The sequence below is a fragment of the Palaemon carinicauda genome, chromosome 14, assembly GCF_036898095.1.
Source record: "Palaemon carinicauda isolate YSFRI2023 chromosome 14, ASM3689809v2, whole genome shotgun sequence".
NCBI classification, from domain to species: domain Eukaryota; kingdom Metazoa; phylum Arthropoda; class Malacostraca; order Decapoda; family Palaemonidae; genus Palaemon; species Palaemon carinicauda.
Window position 1 is genome coordinate 24,781,805 of NC_090738.1, and position 21,912 is coordinate 24,803,716.

A 21,912-nucleotide genomic window follows, 5' to 3' on the forward strand; every position below is an offset into this window, starting at 1 on the left:
GGAAAACTCCCACACTCGTACTATGAAATTAGTCAAGAGTTTCGATAGCAAGAAGAAAGTAACAAAATGGGAAAGAAGAAGCAGTAAATTTTGCTTATGCATATATAAAAATAATGCTATCTTTCGTACCATTAACTGATTATATCTCAGACTCACCACTTCACGCTCTTCTAAGAACTATGCATCAAAATCTAACTACAAAAATTTTATTAAATCATGGTTTTGTCGGATGAGATAAACATTGTAGACAAGTTAATAGTGGTTCTCTTCTAAAAATTTGACGACATTTTTATTTTCTATATAAATTTAGATTAGTGTAATCACATTATCGCAATTTTCTCCTTATCCTTCCAAATGGAGTTTTACCGCTAAACATAAACAGTCAATCATTCCAGTTCTCTCTCAACTCTAGAGCGTATGTGTGTTAACTAAGAAACAATTTAGAACTTTTATGAATTAGATATCGTTACATTAAAAGCGTGTGTTAAAAAGAAAAAGAAAGAGAGAGATTGGTGAGGAAGTAACGTAGGAAAGGAATACCATCAGGTCAGATTCGGCAGAACAAATTCGACCGCGAAGATCGTGGTCACGCAAGTCTTTTTCATTCTACAATTCCAGTTTAGTCATCGCACTGATAAAAATAATTTTGAATTGTATACACGGTTACTTTAAAATTTAACCATAACAAATGACAGCAAATCGTGTTATAGAGGCCACCCAGAAATTTCCACGGTCTATCATTTTTTTCTTTTTGTAGCACTGCATTCAACACATTGGTTATTTTGCATTTTCGTGGCTGTCATCACTTAACGAAATTCTTAAACAATAACTTTCATAAATTTAAAAAGCTTGGTGAAAATAATATCCCGTTTATACGAAATTTCCAAGACTGAAAATTTAAACTCAAGTGGATGTAGGTCTAGGCCTCATGAAAAAATTGCAGGAACACAAACTGCTATCGTCAATTACTAGGCCTAAAGAAAGTTTGTACATAACCCACGCTCTGTCGTTAAGCTCGTCGGGAACTTATAAATCGTTCATTTTAGATAAGGCGATACAATGCAAATAATAATCATACTAGAACAGGATTTGTTTTGTCCCACTCTTATCACCGTCTGAACAAAAACTAATACTTTTGTTGAATTTGTAACATGCAGCTATTTTTAAATTTCAACATTTGCGTATTTTCAAAGTTCCAAACAAATATCTCCAAACAAAATTAATTAAAATCAAGAACCTACTCACCTTCACTGCTATAAACACCAACAAAATACACTGTATTAAAATTAACTAGGGTACACAACGTCAGTTAACAGTCATTCTTTTCCTTGGAATTACGTTGCATGTCAAAATCATTGTTTGTCGATATTCATCATCAGTGTTTTCCCTTAATTCTGACAACTAAATAATCCAGTAGGAACTAAAATTTTGGAAAACATCAGACACCATCTTGGACTACGTATAAAAGAAAAAGGAGGAAAAATACAATCAGCCACGTGCGGTGCTTCACCGGAGAGCGATTGAGCACACCCTACCCGACCGACGTCATGAGCGATACTGACCTACAGTTTTCGCGAAAGTCGAGTCATCTCGAGTCATCTCGAGTCTCGAGATGAGAGTCGAGACTCGATTCTCTTACCGCTCGAAGTCGTAATATTCTGTAGGTCGTTTGGGAAACGGCACCCAAAGCGACTGATTTATTAGTTTCGCGAACTTTATGTCTGGGCAGACGCACTTCACGTTAAATAATGAAAAAAATAAACCTATCAATGACCACGACAGATTGTATTTTCCTAACTTGAGACATTATTCATTAAGTGGTAACAGAAAATTAGTATGTTGAATTATTTTAAATCGATGAATTTTCATTCGAGTTTTTCTTGATAACACTAAGAAATTTTAAACTACATTGTTTTAAAAATAAAAACTACAGCATAGACAAAACAATAAAAACTATAGCATATACAAAACAAAAGTGAGATTACTGTAAAGGAAATTATATGTCAAATAAGTATACACTTGTACATCACTACTACTATTACTACTACTACTACTACTACTAATAATAATAATAATAATACTTTCCTTAAGTATTATTATTATCATAATATCATTACTATTATAATGATTACCATCATCACCAATGAATACGAATAAAATTAGTAATTTCATTATCTTCTATTTACTCAAATATATGTGCAAAAAATAATTCCAATAATTCTACCAATTATTTTCCCGCACTGTAAATCCCTGTTTCCTCTTAATAATTACAATAGAGTATCGAAATGTTTGGTTCCAACTTCTCAAATGTACTGTATCTAAAAGAATTCAACTCTGTATCTAATATCCAGCTAACATTTGTTTCCCATTTGAAGAGGCGACTTTCAACATTTGTTTCATCTTTGAAGGGGTGACAACATTTGTTTCCCTTTGAAGAAGTGACTTAACATTGTTTCCACTTTGAAGGGGTGACTCTTAACATTTGTTTCCCCTTTGAAGGAGTAACTTAACATTGTTTCCCCTTTGAAGGGGTGACTCAACATTTGTTTCCCCTTTGAAGGGGTGACTCTTAACATTTGTTTCCCCTTTGAATGGGTGACTTAACATTTGTTTCCTCTTTGAAGGGGAGACTCAACGTTTCTTTCCTCTTTGAAGGGGGTGACTTAACCTTTGTTCCCTCTTTGAAGGGGTGACTCTTAACATTTGTTTCCCTTCTGAAGGGGTGACTCAACATTTGTTTCCCTTCTGAAGGGGTGACTCAACATTTGTTTCCCCTTTGAAGGGGTGACTCTTGACATTTCTTTCCTCTTTGAATAGGTGACTCAACATTTGTTTCCCCTTTGAAGGAGTGACTTAACATTTGTTTCCCCTTTGAAGGGGTGACTCTTAACATTTGTTTCCTCTTTGAAGGGGAGACTCAACATTTGTTTCCCCTATGAAGGGGTGACTCTTGACATATGTTTCTTCTTTAATGGAGTGACACTTGATATGTTTCTTATCATTTGTGTCCCCTTTGAAGGAGTGACTCTAACATTTGTTTCCTCTTTTAAGGGGTAACTCTTAACATTTTTTCCTCTTTGAAGGGGTGACTCAACATCTGTTTCCCCTTTGAAGGAGTGACTTAACATTTGTTTCTCCTTTGAAAGGGTGACTCTTAACATTTATTTCCTCTTTAAAGGGGTGACTCAACATTTGTTTCCCCTTTGAAGAGGTGACTGTTTACATTTGTTTCCCCTATGAAGGGGTGACTGTTAACATATGTTTCCCCTCTGATGGGGTGACTCTTAGTATTTTTTCCCCTTTGAAGGGGTGACTCTTGACATTTGTTTCCTCTTTGAAGGGGTGACTCAACATTTGTTCCCCGTTTGAAAGGGTGACTCTTAGCATTATTCCTCTTTTAAGGGGTGACTATTAACATTTGTTTCCTCTTTCAACAGGTGACTCAACATTAGTTTCCCCATGGAAGGTGTGACTCTCGTAACATTTGTTTCCCATCTGAAGGGGTGACTTTTAACATTTGTTTCCTTTTGAAGGGGTGACTCTTAAGATTTGTTTTCCCTTTGAAGGGGTGACTCTTAACATTTGTTTCCCCCTTTGAAGGGGTGACTTAACATTTGTTTCCCCTGTGAAGGGGTGACTCAACATTTGTCTCTCCTTTAAAGGGGTGAAACTGTTAAAATTTGTTTTCCCTTTGAAGGGGTGACTCAACGTTTGTTTCCTCTTTGAAGGGGGTGACTTAACTTTAGTTCCCTCTTTGAAGGGGTGACTCTTAACATTTGTCTCCTTTCTGAAGGGGTGACTTAACATTTGTTTCCCGTTTAAAGGGGTGACTTAACATTTATTTCCCTTCTGAATGGGTGACTTAACATTTGTTTCCACTTTGAAGGGGTGACTCTTAACATCTGTTTTCCCTTTGAAGGGGTGACTCTTGACATTTGTTTTCCTTTTGAAGGGGTGACTCTTAACATTTGTTTCCAGTTTAAAGGGGTGACACTTAACATTTGTTTCCCGTTTAATGGGGTGATTCTTAAAATTTGTTTACTCTTTGAAAGGGTGACTTTTAACATCTGTTTCCCTTTTGAAGAGGGTGACTCAACATTTGTTTTCCCTTTGAAGGTGTGACTCTTAACATTTGTTTCCCATTTAAGAGAGTGACTCTTAACATTTGTTTCCCCCTTCGAAGGGGTGACTCTTAACATTTGTTTCCTCTTTTAAGGGGTGACTTAACATTTGTTTCCCCTTTGAAGGGGTGACTTAATGTTGTTTCCCTTTGAAGGGGTGACTTAATGTTGGTTTCCCCCTTAAGGGAGTGACTCTTAACATTTGTTTCCCCTTTGAATAGGTGACTCTTAACATTTTTTCCCCCTTTGAAGGGGGTGACTCTTAACATTTGTTTCCCCTTTGAAGGGGTGACTCTTAACATTTGTTTCCCCTTTGAAGGGGTGATTCTTAACATTTGTTTCCCATTTGAAAGGGTGACTCTTAACATTTGTTTCCTCTTTGAAGGGGTGACTCTTAACATTTCTTTCCCATTTGAAGGGGGTGACCCTGTTAACACTTGTTTCCTCTTTGAAGGGGTGACCCTGTTAACATTTGTTTCCTCTTTGAAGGGGTGACTGTTAACATTTGTTTCCCCTATGAAAGGTTGACTTAAAAAAAATTTGTTTCCCCTTTGAAGGGGTGACTCAATATTTGTTTCTCCTTTAAAGGGGTGAACCTGTTAACATTTGTTTTCCCTTTGAAGGGATCTTAACATTTGTTTTCCCTTTGAAGGGGTCTTAACATTGTTTCCCCTTGGAAGGGGTGACTCTTAACATTTGTTTCCCCTTTGAAGGGGTGACGACATTTGTTTCTCTTTTAAAGGGGTAACCCTGTTAACATTTGTTTCCCCTTTGAAGGGGTGACTCTTATTGTTTCCCTTTTGAAGGTGTGACTCTGTTAACATTTGTTTCTCCTTTGAAGGGGTGACTTAACATTTGTTTCCCCTTTGAAGGGGTAACTGTCAATATTTGTTCCCTTTTGAAGGGGTGACTCTTAATATTTGTTCCCCTTTGAAGGAGTGACTGTTAATATTTGTTCCCCTTTGAAGGGGTGACTCTGTTAATATTTGTTCCCCTTTGAAGGGGTGACTCTTAATGTTTGTTTCTCCTTTGAAAGGGCGAGTTAACATTTGTTTCCCTTTTGAAGGGATGACTCTTAACATTTGTTTCCCCTTTGAAGGAGTGACTCTGTTAACATTTGTTTCCCTCTGAAGGGGTGACTGCTAACATTTCTTTATTCTTTTAAGAGGTGATTCTTAACATGAGTTTTCCCTTTCAAGGGGTGACTTCTATCATATATTTCCCCTTTGAAGGGGTGACTCTAGAACCACTTGGTCCTGTTTGCACAACACTCCCTTTAAATTAAATGACCAACTGGAATGGTACATAAATGACTTATTGTTTCATTTGTTTACAATATCTAGCAGGGTAATGGCCTGTTCATTGGTGCCCTTTATCTAACCATAGGGACTGCAGGAATCTGGAGAAAATGGGGCCAGGAAAGAATTCCAGAGCTTTGCAGTACCATGAAAGGAATGGTACTGGGCTGTAAAAATAAGTAAAATGGCAGTTTCATGTGAGTAGGTTTGACTTCTGGTGTAAAACCTGGTGTTATGTCAGTAACTGAAACATTATTTGTTTGTTTCTAGAAAAGATGGAGGCGAAAAAAAAAAAAGAGAAAGTCACGGTAGTCATGTTGATATATCAAATTACCCGTGATTTAAGGTCATAGAGATAAATAATTATGCAAAATATCACAACAAAGTACCCAATGCGAAAAAATTAGTTTATAACATAAAACCATAAAGAGTAAGAAAATTGAATTAGGTAAATAAAGACAATGGGGCTACTTGGTAGTATTAAAATGCAGAATTAAAAAAGATAACAATGAAAAAAAAATTGAATGACTGATAGGAAGTATGGAGGTTGGAAGCATTACTAAAATCACATAAAAGAGATTAATAATGTAAAGAGAGAGAGAGAGAGAGAGAGAGAGAGAGAGAGAGAGAGAGAGAGAGAGAGAGAGAGAGAGAGAGAGAGAGAGAAGCTCATCTTTACATTTAATGTCAGAGGGAAGCTTGGCTACACATTGACCTGATATTAACTAGCAATACAGTAAAATATTTAAAGATACCATAACGGTCTTAACATCAAAGATCAACCATTAAAAAAAAGCTAACGACTTAAAAAATCGACATGAAGATAAAATTGCATTTTAAATTATGGATTTATGAATTTGTATTACAAGGCCCATTTCTGGACCTCAGAAGGGTATTCAGTGCCCTAGTAAATCAGGGGGAAGATCCTATTATTGAACCATTAAAAAAAGTTATAGATTTTGGATGAGAAGACAAAAGGATGAAATCTGGACTGAAAATAAAGTAAAAAGCTAAAATGTGTGTAATGCTAGAGCCTGAAGGGACACTGCAAAGACCATCGAGTAAGAACTTCATCGGCCTGCATGTGGTGGGCTGATAGCACTAGCCACAATATGGGCCACTAAAAGTTAAGTATAATGGTGCCTCTGTTTACGAGCTTAGTCCGTTCAGGAAACGAACTCCCAACCAAAAACGCTTGTAAAGGAAAATTATTTTTCCTATAAGAAATAAAGGAAATTCACTCGATGTGTTCCACATGTCCATGAATATGTGCACATATACACTCCTATTTAAGGGTTTGTAATGTTATTTAAGGAATAAACTTTCACTCATCACAATAGAAATTAATAAAAAATCAATAATTCACAATAAAAACTAGAAATATATTGACAAACTAACTCACACTTTATCTTTGAGGAGAGAAGAGTCTGGTGTGAGGGAAATGCAAAAAGGAAGAGGAGGAAGAGGAAGGGATTGCTGTTTAGAGGGAAAATCTCCATCCATGAGAACTTCTGATAAAATATTGGAAGTTCTTCCCTCTTGAATGGCTTTCACTATCATTAACAGAATCCCTTAATTTATGGTTCATGAACAATCTGTTGTCTTTTTACACGCTTACGATCATCTTTCACGTGGAAGGCGACTATTTTTGTCTTTCCTTTAAAATTGTAGGGAAATGCAATATCGCATTCTTAGTATACAGATTCGCTGCTCGTCCTGCTAAAGCCTTATCTGGGTGATGTATTTCTAAAAATTTTTGATAGGGTTCAACATATTTTTAGCATTTCCCTTATTTCACTCAAAGTGAGAGGTATGTCACACTGTCCCTCCTCCTCCTCATATGAAATCTCCTCCACAACATCCTGTTGATGCTCCTTATTTAATTTCAACAGCACAGCTCCTAGGTCCAACTGCAAACTAAGCTTATCCAGGAAATAGCTAATGTTGTTCTTGTCCACCACCATCTCTAACGCCATTATCTTGCTTAAGGACAAAATTTTATCATTAACTGCCTCCTTCATGGCTTTTAATCCCTCAAAATAAGGATCAGGAATGCATTCAGTCTAAATTCCTCCAACCAGAATTGAAGGCTCTCTTGTTGACCACTTCCAAGACTTTATCAATGATTTAGAGGCAGCTGACATTGTGGATATGTTCTTTCCAATAGTCTGGGAGGGTGAGGATGGTCCCTTAGGCGACCTCATGGCATTACTGGAACATTGCCTATGTGTACAGTCTTTTTTTTCAAATTTGACACCACCTACTGATCCATGGGTTGGGGAACTGGAATGGAATTGGGCAGCAGGAACTTGCTTCTAAAGAATTCAAACTCCTCCATTAGGTTGTCTTCTATGGCTGGAGGATGGGCAGGAGCAATGTTCATAAGCAACAAGGCTTGGAGCAGAGTGTTCTTCTCCCTGAGGAACTTTTTGACCTAGGAATCAAAAACCTAATTGACACATTCCACAGACATACGGCAAACCACCTAAGCCTTGTTGTTTGACCTCCATAAAAATGTTCACTTGCTTCTTCTGCACCTTGTTCTTTTGCAAGGATCATAGATTCTCCTAGTGATACACCAGGAGAGGTTTGATTTTGCAATTCCCACTGGCATTAGCACAGAACAGCAGGGTTAGATGGTTTTTCATGCACTTGTAACTGGGAACTGCCTTCTCTTCTGCAGCAATGAAGGTATGCCTAGCTTTCTTCCAGAACAGACCAATCTCGCTGAAGTTGAGCCCTTGCTACGACATGAAAGATTCATAATCCAAGAACCTTTTAAATTTGTGCGTAAATAAATTCCTCTACTGCCTTGACATCGAGCTAACAGCCTCACCATGTCGCACGACACTACAGATGACAACTCTTCTCCAAGTAGTCAAACCAGCCACGGATCCCTTTGAATGTTTTTTTTTTTTTTTTTTTTTTTTTTCTGCTGATGTACCTGGCTCCATTTTTAAAAGGTAATCATACAAACCTTTGCTTTTTCACAAATAATGTTCTAAGTTATTTTATCTCCTGCTAACTGCTTCTTGTTGATCCAGATGAGAAGCAAATTTTTCACGTTATTATTAATAGATGGCCATTGTTTCGTCACTTTTCGCACCCCTTTCACAGCAACAATTGCTTTTATTTTTTTTTCAAAACTGCACATATCATTGATGTCGAAAGATTGTACATTTTTCCAGGTCTGCTATATGAGTAACTTGATCATGCTTCTCGGTAATTTCTTTTTACAAGTCTAAGATAATCATCTCCTCCTTACAATCTTTCTTGATCACCTTGGGTGCCATTGTCTAGAATCTGTAGTGTACTGTTAGTACTGTTAATGTGAACAATTGAGCGCAATTCTATAAAGAACACAAGGTCAAACTTTACAAGGAACACATTTAAAGATGCTCGCAAGATAGCATTAGGTGATGCTGATATGATTACTGCAGGGAGAGTGAAAGAGTGGCAAAATTAAATGGCATAAAAATCATGTGAACACTATGTGGGTGTCATATGGATACTGGGGGGAATACTTTCTGCACATCTCAATCTAGTTTTAATAGTAGTTGTCCACAAAAATTGCACATATACAGCAGTTGAAAATGACAAAAAGCAACATATGGTAAGTGCTCAGATCATGAGAGAGGTGCTCAGAGCATGATGGCAGCAATATAAAAAAAAAAAAAATATTACAAACATAAGTCATAATATGGGGACAAGAGTACTGTAATGTATAAAGTCTGTACAAGATAAAACAAACATATTGCATAGTTAGCCATGATAAGAGAAAAATAAACAAAGAACTCAAGAGACATATATACTTTAATCTCAAAACCCAATTGTTAGAAAGATGGCCTGTGAGAGGATGATGAATGTACAGTATTGAAATTAGTTTAAAAATATTACGTACTGCAGGTCTCTCAATGAGAAGCAATTGGTCTAATGGGCTCATTGCATATTGAAAAATGTCATTACTCTTTAGTAATAAATGTCATACTCTTCTGCATACAACAAAAATTGAATTGCAAAATTCACTCAAAACTTTTATGTAAAGATGCAAAAGAAATTAAGAAATACTATAAACAACTACCTGCTATCCCTAGAGAGGTAAGTGAAAGACCCCTTAAATGACTAATTGCTCTTAGAACACATCCCCAACAATTAATCATCAGCTTTACCAATCTCGTCTTCAAAAAGAGGCTCTGCTGTTTATCAAATTTCTTTCAAAAGAAACATTTTTGTACCATATTTCCTTCTTCGCCTACCTGAATTTCTGTATTTCCAATCTTACAGCACTGAATCTTGCATTCTACCGACAAACATTTTACTTACCTTTGGACTTCATTTTTAAAGCTAATGTCATAGTCCCTCTTCTTTTTTTTTTTCAGGCCGTAATTCACTTTTTGAAAATGCTTTCACCTCCAGAAGTATTCTCTCTGTTGAAATTGATAAGTAAAAAAATAAGTAAAAATGGTACATTAAAAATCATCATCAAGTCTTATCAAACAGAAAAAATGGTTAGCATTGGAAATCAGAGTCACAGGGGGTTAATACAAATAATATGCCTTGCCAAGCATCTTATATACAGTACAATAGTGTACAATACTGCACTTAATGTCCTTTGTAGTCCCTTCGCTTAGCATCATTTCTTTCAGCCCTAAATTTTTTTTATCAATTGCCTCAACTCTTTCTACTTGATTGTTTAACTAAAAGTTTCAATACCAATTATTACCCATCATTTAGGAAAAAATTCTTCATGCCAGCTATATAATTCTAGAGCTGACTCTGTGGCCAAGGTACATTACTTTAATGATAATACAAAACAGTACACAAATTTTAATATGCTATGAAATTATACTGAATTGTACAGTAGTTATAAAACAATCATCTAATTTCCTAAACTTTTATAAGGCTTTCCTGAATGTTTTACACTTATACAATGTAAAGGTTTACAGGCCGCTCATGAATGACAGAGGCAAGGTACAGTGACATTACCTTATCAAGTAGGACAATGCCCTAGAGACTAGCCATATATATACATATGATCAGCGCCCAAGACCCTCTCCACCCAAGCTAGGACCAAGGAGGGTTAAGCAATAGCTGCTGATGACTCAGCAGGTAGGCCTATAGGCTCCCCCAATGGCCCTACCCCCCCATCCTTAGATCACAAGGATGGTGAGGTTAAAGCAACCAAAGAAACAAACAAGTTTGACCGGGACATGAACCACATTCATTAGTCAGGGACATAACCACATCGGCCACCAAAACAACTGGTAGGAAATCAAGCAAGACAAACTTAGAGAAGTAAAAAAATAGATTGAAAACAAAACCAAAGGAAACTGAAGGGAGGTAACATGGAAAAATTCAGTTGAACCAAAAGCAAGTTGTAAAGGGCCACTAGGTATTTCACAATCACAAAATATGAGCAAATTGCACATATAATGAATATACATACTGTACAGATTCATGACTACACCGATATTGCGGTAAAGGTATTGTATTTCATAGAAATGTTTTAACTTCAAGCAGCCTTTTACTATATAAATGTTCAGGACTTTATCCATTTCTATACTACCTGTCCCCCCAAAGTTCACTGTATATGGCAATGTCTAAGAATTACTATATAAAACAAATTGTTATGGCCATATCAATCATAGTGAAAATTATGTATATCTCAATGGATAACACTTTAATCTGAGTAAACATTGCTTACTCCATAACAAAGATGGTAGACAGACATCCTAATTTTCTACTTAAATATAAAATGTTCACAAAATTATTAAATAAGCTGAAAAAATTTTCTTCCTACATATACGGTAACTATAGACCATTTCTTTTAGCGAGTCATATTTGCACCGACTCGCAGTGGTGCCCTTTTAGCTCGGAAAAGTTTCTTGATCGCTGATTGGTTGGACAAGATAATTCTAACCAATCAGCGACCAAGAAACTTTTCCGAGCTAAAAGGGCACCGTTGCGAGTCGGTGCAAATATGACTCGCTAAAAGAAATGGACTATAGAAGATACAGCTACAAATTGTACTCTTAAGACTGCTGTAAGTAATTTACAGTTGAATAATTTTCTTAAAAATTACTTTAATAACTGATATACTGTACATAAAAATTTTGAATATTGAAAAGCTGAAAATATGAAATATTATGACAATTTTCTCAAAGATGTGTATTTCAAAAGATACATGAAATACATTAAGGAATAATAAACTGGAAAAAGAATGAAATGTTTGCCCTATTCCCACAATTCTCGAATTTCAGAAAGGAAATACACTTTTACTATGGTAAAACCCTATCTACATAACCAGTTTGCTTAAAGGAATATTAAAAATCAAAGTACACTGATCCACATTTAATTTTCTTAGATCTTTTATAGTAAGTCATATTTACAGGTTTTACAATACACTATATTACATTGACTACAAAGCTACACCTATGCTTCACACAAAATATCTTTGCAAATAGTTCACAAAATGTCATGAGGCACTTGATCCAGTAATTCACTTTTAAAAACTGTCTGTGCATTAATAATCAAGATGACTATTTGCCATACTTCAAATTGATTCATGTCGACAACTTGTCAAGTAATCTCATATTAATTTCAATCAATTCAATCAACTGAGACTCCAACTCCTATTTCCGTGAGTGTACAAAATCTTATCTTTGTTTATTCAAAATATCACTTGAACAAAATGAAAAAATACATGGCTGCTGAACACTTTTGTGACCAGGGAGTAGAGTTTTCTCATTGACTTGTAATACTATGCAGCTGAAAGACATACCATACAAACAAAAGGGATCTAAAATTGGTCAATTACATATACAGTATATTCCAGAGATCTGAAAGCAATATATTTAACTGTAACAATTCTTACCCATCAGACAGATAATTAAAGAAAAACATTTGAAGACAATAATGTAAACATATTACCATACAAATGTAGCACAGAAATTATTACCCAGTATTTAATTACAATAACAGCGCTTAGGGAACTGGGTAGCTTCATAACTGTTTCCAAATTAAATTTAAACTTGAAACATTCAAGAGACTAATTTCTGACTAACTAAAACCTGGGGCACCATTATGGCAGTTTATTGCTATTTTGAAAAGGAATAGAATAAGTATTAATAATAATTGTAATGAATGTAGAAAGAATTTAAGAGAGAGATTCAAAATCATCAAGACTTTAAAACTATTAATCTGTATTAGGAAAGTAAAATGTTTACTTCATATAAAAATTACAGTAACCAAAGAATGAAATATATTGTTAAAACAGCACAGTAAAAAAAAACAGATAACAAGGAGAATAGTTTTACACCAAAAGGATTTATTTATATAATTGCTGAATACACACCATTCTATAAATACTGTACATGAATAGTTTGAAAATTAGAATAGTGTACTGTATGTAAAATTTATAAACTAAAGTATATTTATTAATCATACAAATAAATCTTTACACAGTAATGAAAAACTCTATACTCCTAGTCACTGTATCTATTTTCATTGATATCTTAAAAATGTTTAATCATTCAATGAAATGTAACATACCTTACAGTAAAATATGTAAAAAAAAATGTAACATCAAGAATAAAAGTTTTGAAAAATATCAGTTAAGAGTAACTCAAATCCAGTACCTTTAATCAAGGTAGCTTTCGTGCTATATTATGTTCTGTACAATGACTTCCCAGGTATATGATTAAAAAAAATAGTGATGAGAGGATTGACTGCCATGGAAGCCGAGGTCTTCGAAAGAAAAAAAAAAAAATTAATGACTTCAAAATACCATATACAGTAGTCTCTTTTGAGCTTTGGTTCCACATCTATTATGATGCTTCCCTTACCTTTTCATCTGTTGTTTAAGACACAAACATTATATCAAATACAGTACAGTATTCAATATTCCTAACAGTGAACTAAAAATATAAAAAACAAAGTTTCTGAGAGTGGGAGCTAAAAATTTTAGCTCAATGATCTTTTTGAGAACTACATTATATTTACAATCTGTGAAGCAAATCATACATGGAATTGAATCTTTCACCTCCTTGTCTTAAACAGATACAAGAGATATTGCTGGTAAAGTATGAATGGCATACAAATTTTTTTTAGTATAAGAGACTGCAAAATGCAAAAAATCAATATTTCATTTCAATATTACATGAACATCATTTATTAAGTACACTATAAAAATAATTTAGAGAAAGATACAGCAATATGATAATTCCTCAGCCATCACAGGTCCTGCATAAATATCTTTGTCGTGAAAACCAATGATTAAGAATTTTAATCAAGTCACCCAGTAATATGAAATACGGATGCTATACAAAATAAAAATTGTGCAAAAACACAGATCTAAAGACTTGAGCAATAAAAAGTTGTGTATCAAATAAACTGCAAAATGAAATTTAAATATTGTACTGTAACCAAAAACAGTATAAATTGCTAAATTATTTATAATAACTAACAAAATAGTAGGTAGAAAATACCCGTACTGTAATGGTATAAAGAATATACACTACAGTATAACAACTTTCAACAAGGAGTAGGCAGCGTCGAAATAATATCAACTGCTTGTAATTTTCAGTGACACAGATACAGTTTTCTTTTAAGATTAAAACGAATTACATAATATTCATAATTCATCCTTGTATTAAAGGAACCAGTAGACCGAGAAATTCTTGTGGCTTGTCTGCGTGTAACCAGTGACCTGCACCTTCTAAGTAATGGAATGTGGCGGCAGGAAATAAGTCCAGAATTGCTTCCTCATCCTCTGGTCTGTAATGAAGATGTACCACATGAAACTTGTGGTAACTAAGTCTTGCAATGTCTGGTAGCAAAATAGATGACTTATAACTAAATGAGAAAAACCCAGGCCTATTTACAAGGACTATTAAGTAGCTCCAATACAGTAACTTGTGCAGACAACAAACATTTGTTTAGATAATACTAATTTCTTAGTATAATAGAATTAATCTTTTCAGCTCAAGTCTTGCACTAATTACCTTCTTATAGATGCTAAAACTTATTAACTTCTGTTCCAAAGTTTCTGTAGAGTAATTTTTAGCGCATTCAAATTGCCAAAAGGCACTTTTAGTGAAAATCGAAGACAAAATTTTATATTTAGTTAACCTGTATCAAACATATTAAAACAGATTGCAACATGCTTTGTATCTATGTACCATGATACAATGGTGTTATGCAAATATCTTCATGAGAAACCACCTTTGTTAAAGACAAATCAACATCCCATAAAGGATGAATGCATCATTGACTTTTAATTTGTGCATGGTGTTTACAGCCACAATTTCATTCTAACTTTTGTCCAATCGTACCATTTTTGGGGACATGTATTCTGCAGTGCCAAGAAATTGTTGCAATATCAGGCATGAAAAATATTGAAAAGTAATTTGCTTTTTTGCTCTATGCAAACCAGTCCTTTCAAATATGAATATGCCTTCAACGGGAGTAGAATAGCCATTGAATTTGTTAACAAGTCAGTTAGTTAATGTGGGGTGGTGCCAGGGGGGAAGCCCATCCAGGCAGCCTGACACAGAATAGTCATTTCTGTCCATAAGCTGAGAATTAAGAGGGATCGTTGACGTGGGAAATTTAATTTAAAGTACTAAGTCTGTTTAGCTACAAAAATATATAACTTTAGAAATTTGATTTTTTTCTATTTGCATATAGGCTACAAATCTTTCAAAATGGGAAGACACTCAATATTGGGAGGAAATTGCCTAGAACCAAACTGGAAGGTTTTGTTATTTCTTAGAAATGTCCTGCTTCCTGGTCCCGTATGGGAGTAAGGAAGGTAATTCCAACAACCTCCTAACAGGTATTCATCAGGGTAGATAATATTAGGGTCTTTGCCAGTATTGCCTTAAAAGGACGTTACTATTGTACCAAGACCCGGTAAACTGTAAAAAAATCTTTCTAACCAGGAGAAGGCATTGGCAGTGTCAAACCAGGAACAAAAAGTAGTGCTAGGAGGATGGAGGAAATGCTTCTTGGCAAATAGATTATGAAAAAAACTCACCAGGATCAGACTCCATCCAGCGGATAACAGTTCAAGTGCTACATCCTCTTGACAAAGAGAAACAAGAAAGATATAAGAGCCAGTCATTCTACCTCTCCTCGAGACATACAAAATGTGTTACTTTAGATGTGATTCCAGTTAAGTCCTGTGAGGAGCTTGGAGTGCAACACTAAACTACTTAGCTCTACCTTAGAACCAAATGAAAAGAAGTTGCAGGTCTCTGAGGGCAATATCAGAAAGGTGTAGAAGCAAAAGTGGTCACATAGTCTTAGAAAGTCAGAATAAACATTGTTTAGACACTTCCTTCTTGCTCCTGCTGAGGATAATGAAAAGGCTGCGTCACTTGCATGAATGTTTAATCTTCCTCAAGCAGCAATGAATTGCCTTGATATGACACCTGACAAATTATTGTCAACTTGAATGGAGAGTTAGTAAAAAAAATGTCGCAAATTGGTGTTCAAGACTGACTAGTACTGGGTCTTAGTCACAGTCTGTGAGATGTCAAAAGTTTAACATCATGATAAGCCTAAAGCTGTACTCTCTTCCTCATGACAAGTAGAGTCTTGAGGGAAAGAACCCTATGATGTCCTCTCCAGGTTAGCAGTAGGCACATGCACCACTCTCATAAGGACAAAGATCATCACATACCAGGACCTAAGCCCCAGGAAAGGCAAGACTACTCGAAGCTCCCTTTGAACATGGACCAATACCCAGAGAAGGAGGGATCCACATAATACCATACAGCCTGTCCTCCAATTCTTATGCTGATGCAGAGAAGATAGACAGTTTTTAAGGAATTACTTCATGATACCCTTCTCAAGTTAAGAAGAGGTGCAAGAGCCCATCCCACCCCGGTAGGCAAGGCTACTTGAAGCTTCTTTTGAGCCTTGATCTTTCCACAACGAGGTAAGATACAACCTATACTGAGGTGCTTCTATGACAAAAGGCAGCTGAGAAAGCCTGCGATCAACTAAAGAGCTCTGGCCAGGGGTGGGGGGGGACACTCACACTCTCAAAGACATTCCATTCAACCTGGAAAGTGCAATTACTCAATTCCTGAAGGGACTGTCACCTGTTACTGTATTGTTATGTTTCAAGTACATGTAGAGTATCTGTTATACTGGGCACACAGTACAGCTGACTGAATCCTGGTGAAATAGTCATTGGTGAATTTGATCACTTCCTCTTGGAGGAGAGTGTCTTTGAGGGCAGCATATACTATACCCTAACCTGCCCTAAGGTGCTGGTGATTGGTGAGTGGGGGCACGCTAACCTGCAACTGGTGCCACAGGGATACCTGTATCCCAAAGAAATTAGGCAGCGGTTGAGCTCTGTTACTCACTTATTATGGATGAGAGGCTTTTAAGGGCAAGGATGAAGCTCTAATTTATGAAAGGAATACATGTTCGGATTGTGTGATTCCCCTTCTATGCGGTTGCTAGTTCTCAAAAATAAATTTTCTGTATCTGAAAAGCTGTTCCAAATCTGCGAATAGCCACAAAACTTATCAAATCTATTGTCTTTTCAAGTATTGGTGAGCTGGTGTAGGCTTATGTACGGTAACTGATAATAAATGTAACCAAACCATATTTACCTTACATTTTATTTGGATAATTTCACAAAAAATAGCCTATTAGAGGAAAAAATCCTTGTTAACAATGAAATCAACTTTTATCTGTGAGAGTCCAGCTGACAAAGTGTAAACATCAACTGATGATACATTCTCAGCAATTGATATCTTTCTCTTTCTCTAATATTTCAATAATCTTACTGGTAGTGTTAATGATGGTAGTACATTAATACCATTTACAGTATATTAGCATAGTACTATATTAATTTTTCATTAAAACCCATCATGCTTCAAATTATCCTTGCTTTCTCCAAACTCGCACCCTCTTCTCTGTCACATCAAACATTATAGCGATAATACAATTGTTCTATAAATTCTAATCTATAAATAGGTTAGTGCTTTCTTTGTATTTGCTAGCGGTTCCGTAATTCATGTGGGTACAAATTGATATGAAAGTAAACTGACTTATAACTAAAGTTGGTGAAAAATATTTTGGCAATGGAACGTACAATTATCCTTCGTAACAGTTATTATAATTATTATTACTTGCTAAGCTACAACCCTAGTTGGAAAAGCAGAATGCTATAAGCCCAGGGGCTCCAACAGGGTACAGTGAGGAGAGGAAACATGGAAAAATAAAATATTTCAAGACCAATAACAAAATTAAAATAAATATCTCCTATATAAACTATAAAAACTTTAACCAGAGGAAGAGAAATAAGGTAGAATAGTGTGCCCGAGTGTACCCTCAAGCCAGAGAACTCCAACCCAAGAAAGTGGAAGGCCATGGTACAGAGGCTATGGCACTACCCAAGACCAGAGAACAATGGTTTGATTTTGGAGTGTCCTTCTCCTAGAAGAGCTGCTTACCACAGCTAAAGTCTCTTCTACCCTTACCAAGAGGAAAGTGGCCACTGAATAATTAAAGAGCAGTAACCCCTTGGGTGAAGAAGAATTGTTTGTTAATCTTAAGTGTTGTCAGGTGTATGAGGACAGAGGAGAATATGTAAAGAATAGGCCAGACTATTCGGTGTATGTGTAGGCAAAGGGAAAATGAACCGTAACAAGAGAGAAGGATTCAATGTAGAACTGACAGGCCAGTCAAAAGACCCCATAACTCTCTAGTGGTAATATCTCAACGGATGGCTGGTGCCCTGGCCAACCTATTGAATGATCATACTGTCATTAGCGGTATTTTTTTATTGTTAATTAACACACACAAATTTGTCTCCCTATTTTGCGACATGTAGGAATTTTTAGATACAGTAAAATATTTGTAATAACATTACTTAACACTTTGATGTGCAAATGCATTCATTTGTTCGTTGTGATCAGTGACAAAACGTAAACAAACTAATAGTTTTTGTTTTAGGTGGCGTGTTTAGGATGAACCATGATACAAAATTACCTTCATTTAATCTATTTTGAAGTTCTACGGAAAAATTGAGAAAAACAATATTAGTAACAACAAAATAATTTCATAATCAATATGGTACTTGGAAACATATCTGTTGCTGCAAAGGCTAACCTAAACACCGATGTGTAAATGTTTGTTTGTTATTATGATTGATGATGATTGATTTGAAGTTTCCTGGCATCCCGACATTGAAGGTCATTGACGGCAATATCATTCATTATAGATAAAGAATAAAAGAGTACAGTATTCAATTAAAACTATTAAAGCAAAGATATCATTATAAAAGTTAAATGGCTTTCAGAAGGCCTGCTTCTGAAATAAATCTAAAAATACCACTAGCATAGTACAACACATCATGCAAGAATCTTGGAAAGGATGAACCTATGCAGTACACTGATGGTTTTGTAATTTGATATTTGTTTTATAGAACAGATAGTACCTAAATAAAAGATCTGTCCTAAGTTTAGGCTGTCTCAGATGCAGAAATATTTGGTATTTACACCAATCCTGGGTGTAATCTTAACCTTTTTAAAGTTAAAAAAACTTTAGGACCTTTCTAATGTTTTATTGATTCATAAGAACAATTCAGGTGGGTGGACGGCAGTTCCCCTTCGAACATCCTGTCATTAACCAACTACCCTGTCAACAACCCAATGGCTGTTCCAGCACCACTGAAGACATCCCCATCTTAAAGGTTGAAAGGCTTGTATATATATATTTGTATTTTATTTACTCCAAACAAACCCTCTGGTGTAAAACAGTTTGTGGGAGCCAATCACTTAAAGAGAAATAAATCAACAAAATTACCCACCAAAATAATTGGTTGATTTATTTTGTTAAGCTTGAATTTTTTAGCCTTTCTTTACATGTCTGCAAAAGCTGAATGTAGTATCTTTCTTTGAATTTACCCCAATGCATTATAACTAAAGCTGACTGAGCAACATCAGCACACATTTCTCATGTTAAACTGCTAAAAAACTTTTGCCTCTTCATCATGATAAAGAACAATTCCATTTTCCATACACATACTAACTTTGACTTCTGCAGTTTGCAATCAGCTCAAACCACTCATTCTTCATCTCAAATATTGAGACAATAATAGAAAACATAATTCAGTTTTCAAATCCTATGAGTGAACATACAATTTATATCTACTTCTTTAAATTTTACTTCTATTATCAGTAGTGATGATATCCAACTGGTTTCCAACAAAACGTATTACAAGTTGGAATTGCTATACAGTACTTGAAACTGGACTTTCAAAGACCTCATTACTTGAGGAGTCCGACATAATCATTATTCAATCGTTTCTTTATATAAATGAGCTCGTTTGGAATATTGCTTCAATAGCTAGGTTGCTGCATCATCCACTTTCCTTTCCACGCTATGATTTCTTCAGATCTTTTGTTATTTCAGGAAACATTGCTCTTTTTCCACAGGTACAGTAATACTTTAAGAGTCCCTCATTTTAGTCATATAAAGTAGAATACAGTAAAACCACCAGTTCCAAAAAAAGCGTCGAGATCAGAAGCCCCATAAATTACCCGCTAGTTGACTACTAATTTCCAAAAGTTTGTTACTTTACTCTCTTTACCCTCTTTTGGATTTTTCCTTTACATCTATAATGTTTCCCAAACTAATGGCTTTCATATAAAATAGAAATTATTTTACCCGAGTAGCTGAAAAACCATCTATAATTCACTATTCAAAGAAGGAATCAAACTGGATTAGTATTACTTTTGCTCAGATGAAAACAAAGATCAATAACTAGTAAGTAGTAGGTTGGACAAGGCACCAGCCACCCATTGAGATACCACCGCTAAAGAGTTATTGGATCCTTTGACTGGTCAGATTGAATCTCTCTGGTTATGGCTCATTTCCCCTTGCCTACACATACAACAATTAGTTTGGCCTATTCTTCATACATTCTCTTCTTTCCTCAAACCCCTGAGAAAACTAAGATAACCAAATAATTTTTTCAATCAAGGGGTTAAATACTGCACTATAATTGTTCAGTAGCTAATTTCCATTTGATAAGAGCAGAAGAGACTCTTTAACTATGGTAAGCATCTCTTCTAGAAGGACACTCCAAAATCATAACATTGTCCTCTAGTTTTGGGCAGTGCCATAGCCTTTGTACCATGATCTTCCATTGTCTTGTGTTAGGGTTCTCTTACTTGAGGGTACACGAGAACCGATAGCTTATTGAAATTCTGATTCAAGTCCCGATTCCAATACATGCATTGAATTCATGATTATTTTCAGACCCTGAAGCTGGTTTAAGAAGCAAATACTTTCTGAATAAAGTATTTTGATTAATTATACATTCAGAAGGAACTTGAATTATTTGGTTTTTGCAAAAGGGGAAAAAAATTCTTAAAAGATAAAATGAAATGAAAATGGTAAACGTTTAGAAAAAGTTATTCAAGCGTATTCCTAGAAGGTATTAATTCATATTCAAGTCCCAATATTCTCAGATTGTAAAGTAAAAACATTAGCATCTCACTGGTTTAATTTTTCAGCAGATTTTTTTATGACAAGTAAATAGTCCCTCCATCACCAAATAATGGTTTGCTTTCAACAGATAAGGGAGATGCAGACAAGAAGTGCAATAATAGCAAATTTTTTTCATCTAATCTCTACCACTGCAAAGGATTCTCATCACTTTCCATATTCATCAAAGAAATATACTTGGACATGTCATGTTCAATTAAAATTCTTTTGTTTCGGGTTTTGCTACTTGCATTATAAAATTCTTTTTCAGGCGTTGGCTCCAACTTTTCATTAATTCAGAGAAGCATTTCTCAAAGCTGAAGGTAAAGTCACTTTCATTATCACTTTTCTCTTCAGACACATCAGATGAGTCTATGCCTTGTCATATTTCAGGAAAGGCAGCAAAACCTCCTTCAGTTATATTGCAGATATCTTGACTTTCTTCGGTGAACCAAACCGCAATAGCCTCTCCATTAGGCATTCCTTGGTACAGCAGATACTTTCTAAGAAAATATTCTTGAATCTTGGATCAAGATGTGTCAGTATAAGTTCTTGTCCTTTAGGTAACTGCAAAATCTAGCACTGAAAGAGGCTTTCCATACTGTTAGTGTTGAACCCAGCCCATCAAACAGTCCCTTTTCTTCTCCCATATAAAAAAAGTGAGAAATGACTTTAATGGGTGGTATGATACGAGAGAGAATCGCTTCTCTATTACTTAATAAAGTCGTACAATCCACAACCTGCTCAAGTACTTTTAGCATCCTCTCTAAAATCTTCCATTGTTTGGATTCGAAGCAATGTGGTTTTGCATGATCACTGCAATATGAGATAAGGGCAATTTTTTGTTCAAGTACTCTGGACATTATATAATGATGATTATTCCATCTTGTCTGGATATTTTAAATAAATTTATGATCCGGTGAATTAAATATTTTCAGGTATTCTTGGTACTTTGCAAAAGCTGCTGGTGAGGGATT

General features: G+C 35.3%; 2 protein-coding genes across 5 annotated transcripts in view; both read right to left on the bottom strand.

Moving 5' to 3' along the window:
* The window catches only part of LOC137653491 (cadherin-like and PC-esterase domain-containing protein 1), a 265,968-nt gene extending 256,202 nt beyond the window's left edge, over positions 1 to 9,766 (bottom strand). For 2 of the 3 annotated variants that reach the window (XM_068386938.1, XM_068386936.1), the window contains exon 1: positions 9,743 to 9,766. In XM_068386938.1, the coding sequence (XP_068243039.1) occupies positions 9,743 to 9,755 (13 nt within the window). In that variant the 5' untranslated portion in view covers positions 9,756 to 9,766. Of the gene's footprint in view, positions 1 to 1,245; positions 1,542 to 9,742 lie in introns of those variants that run through there. The other variant, XM_068386937.1, reaches the window with a different exon arrangement.
* The window catches only part of LOC137653492 (sn-1-specific diacylglycerol lipase ABHD11-like), a 91,566-nt gene continuing 79,396 nt past the window's right edge, over positions 9,743 to 21,912 (bottom strand). Inside the window, exon 6 of one of the 2 annotated variants that reach the window (XM_068386941.1) lies at positions 9,743 to 9,846. In XM_068386941.1, coding sequence (XP_068243042.1) covers positions 9,807 to 9,846 — 40 coding nt within the window. In that variant the 3' untranslated portion in view covers positions 9,743 to 9,806. Of the gene's footprint in view, positions 9,847 to 11,755; positions 14,195 to 21,912 lie in introns of those variants that run through there. The other variant, XM_068386940.1, reaches the window with a different exon arrangement.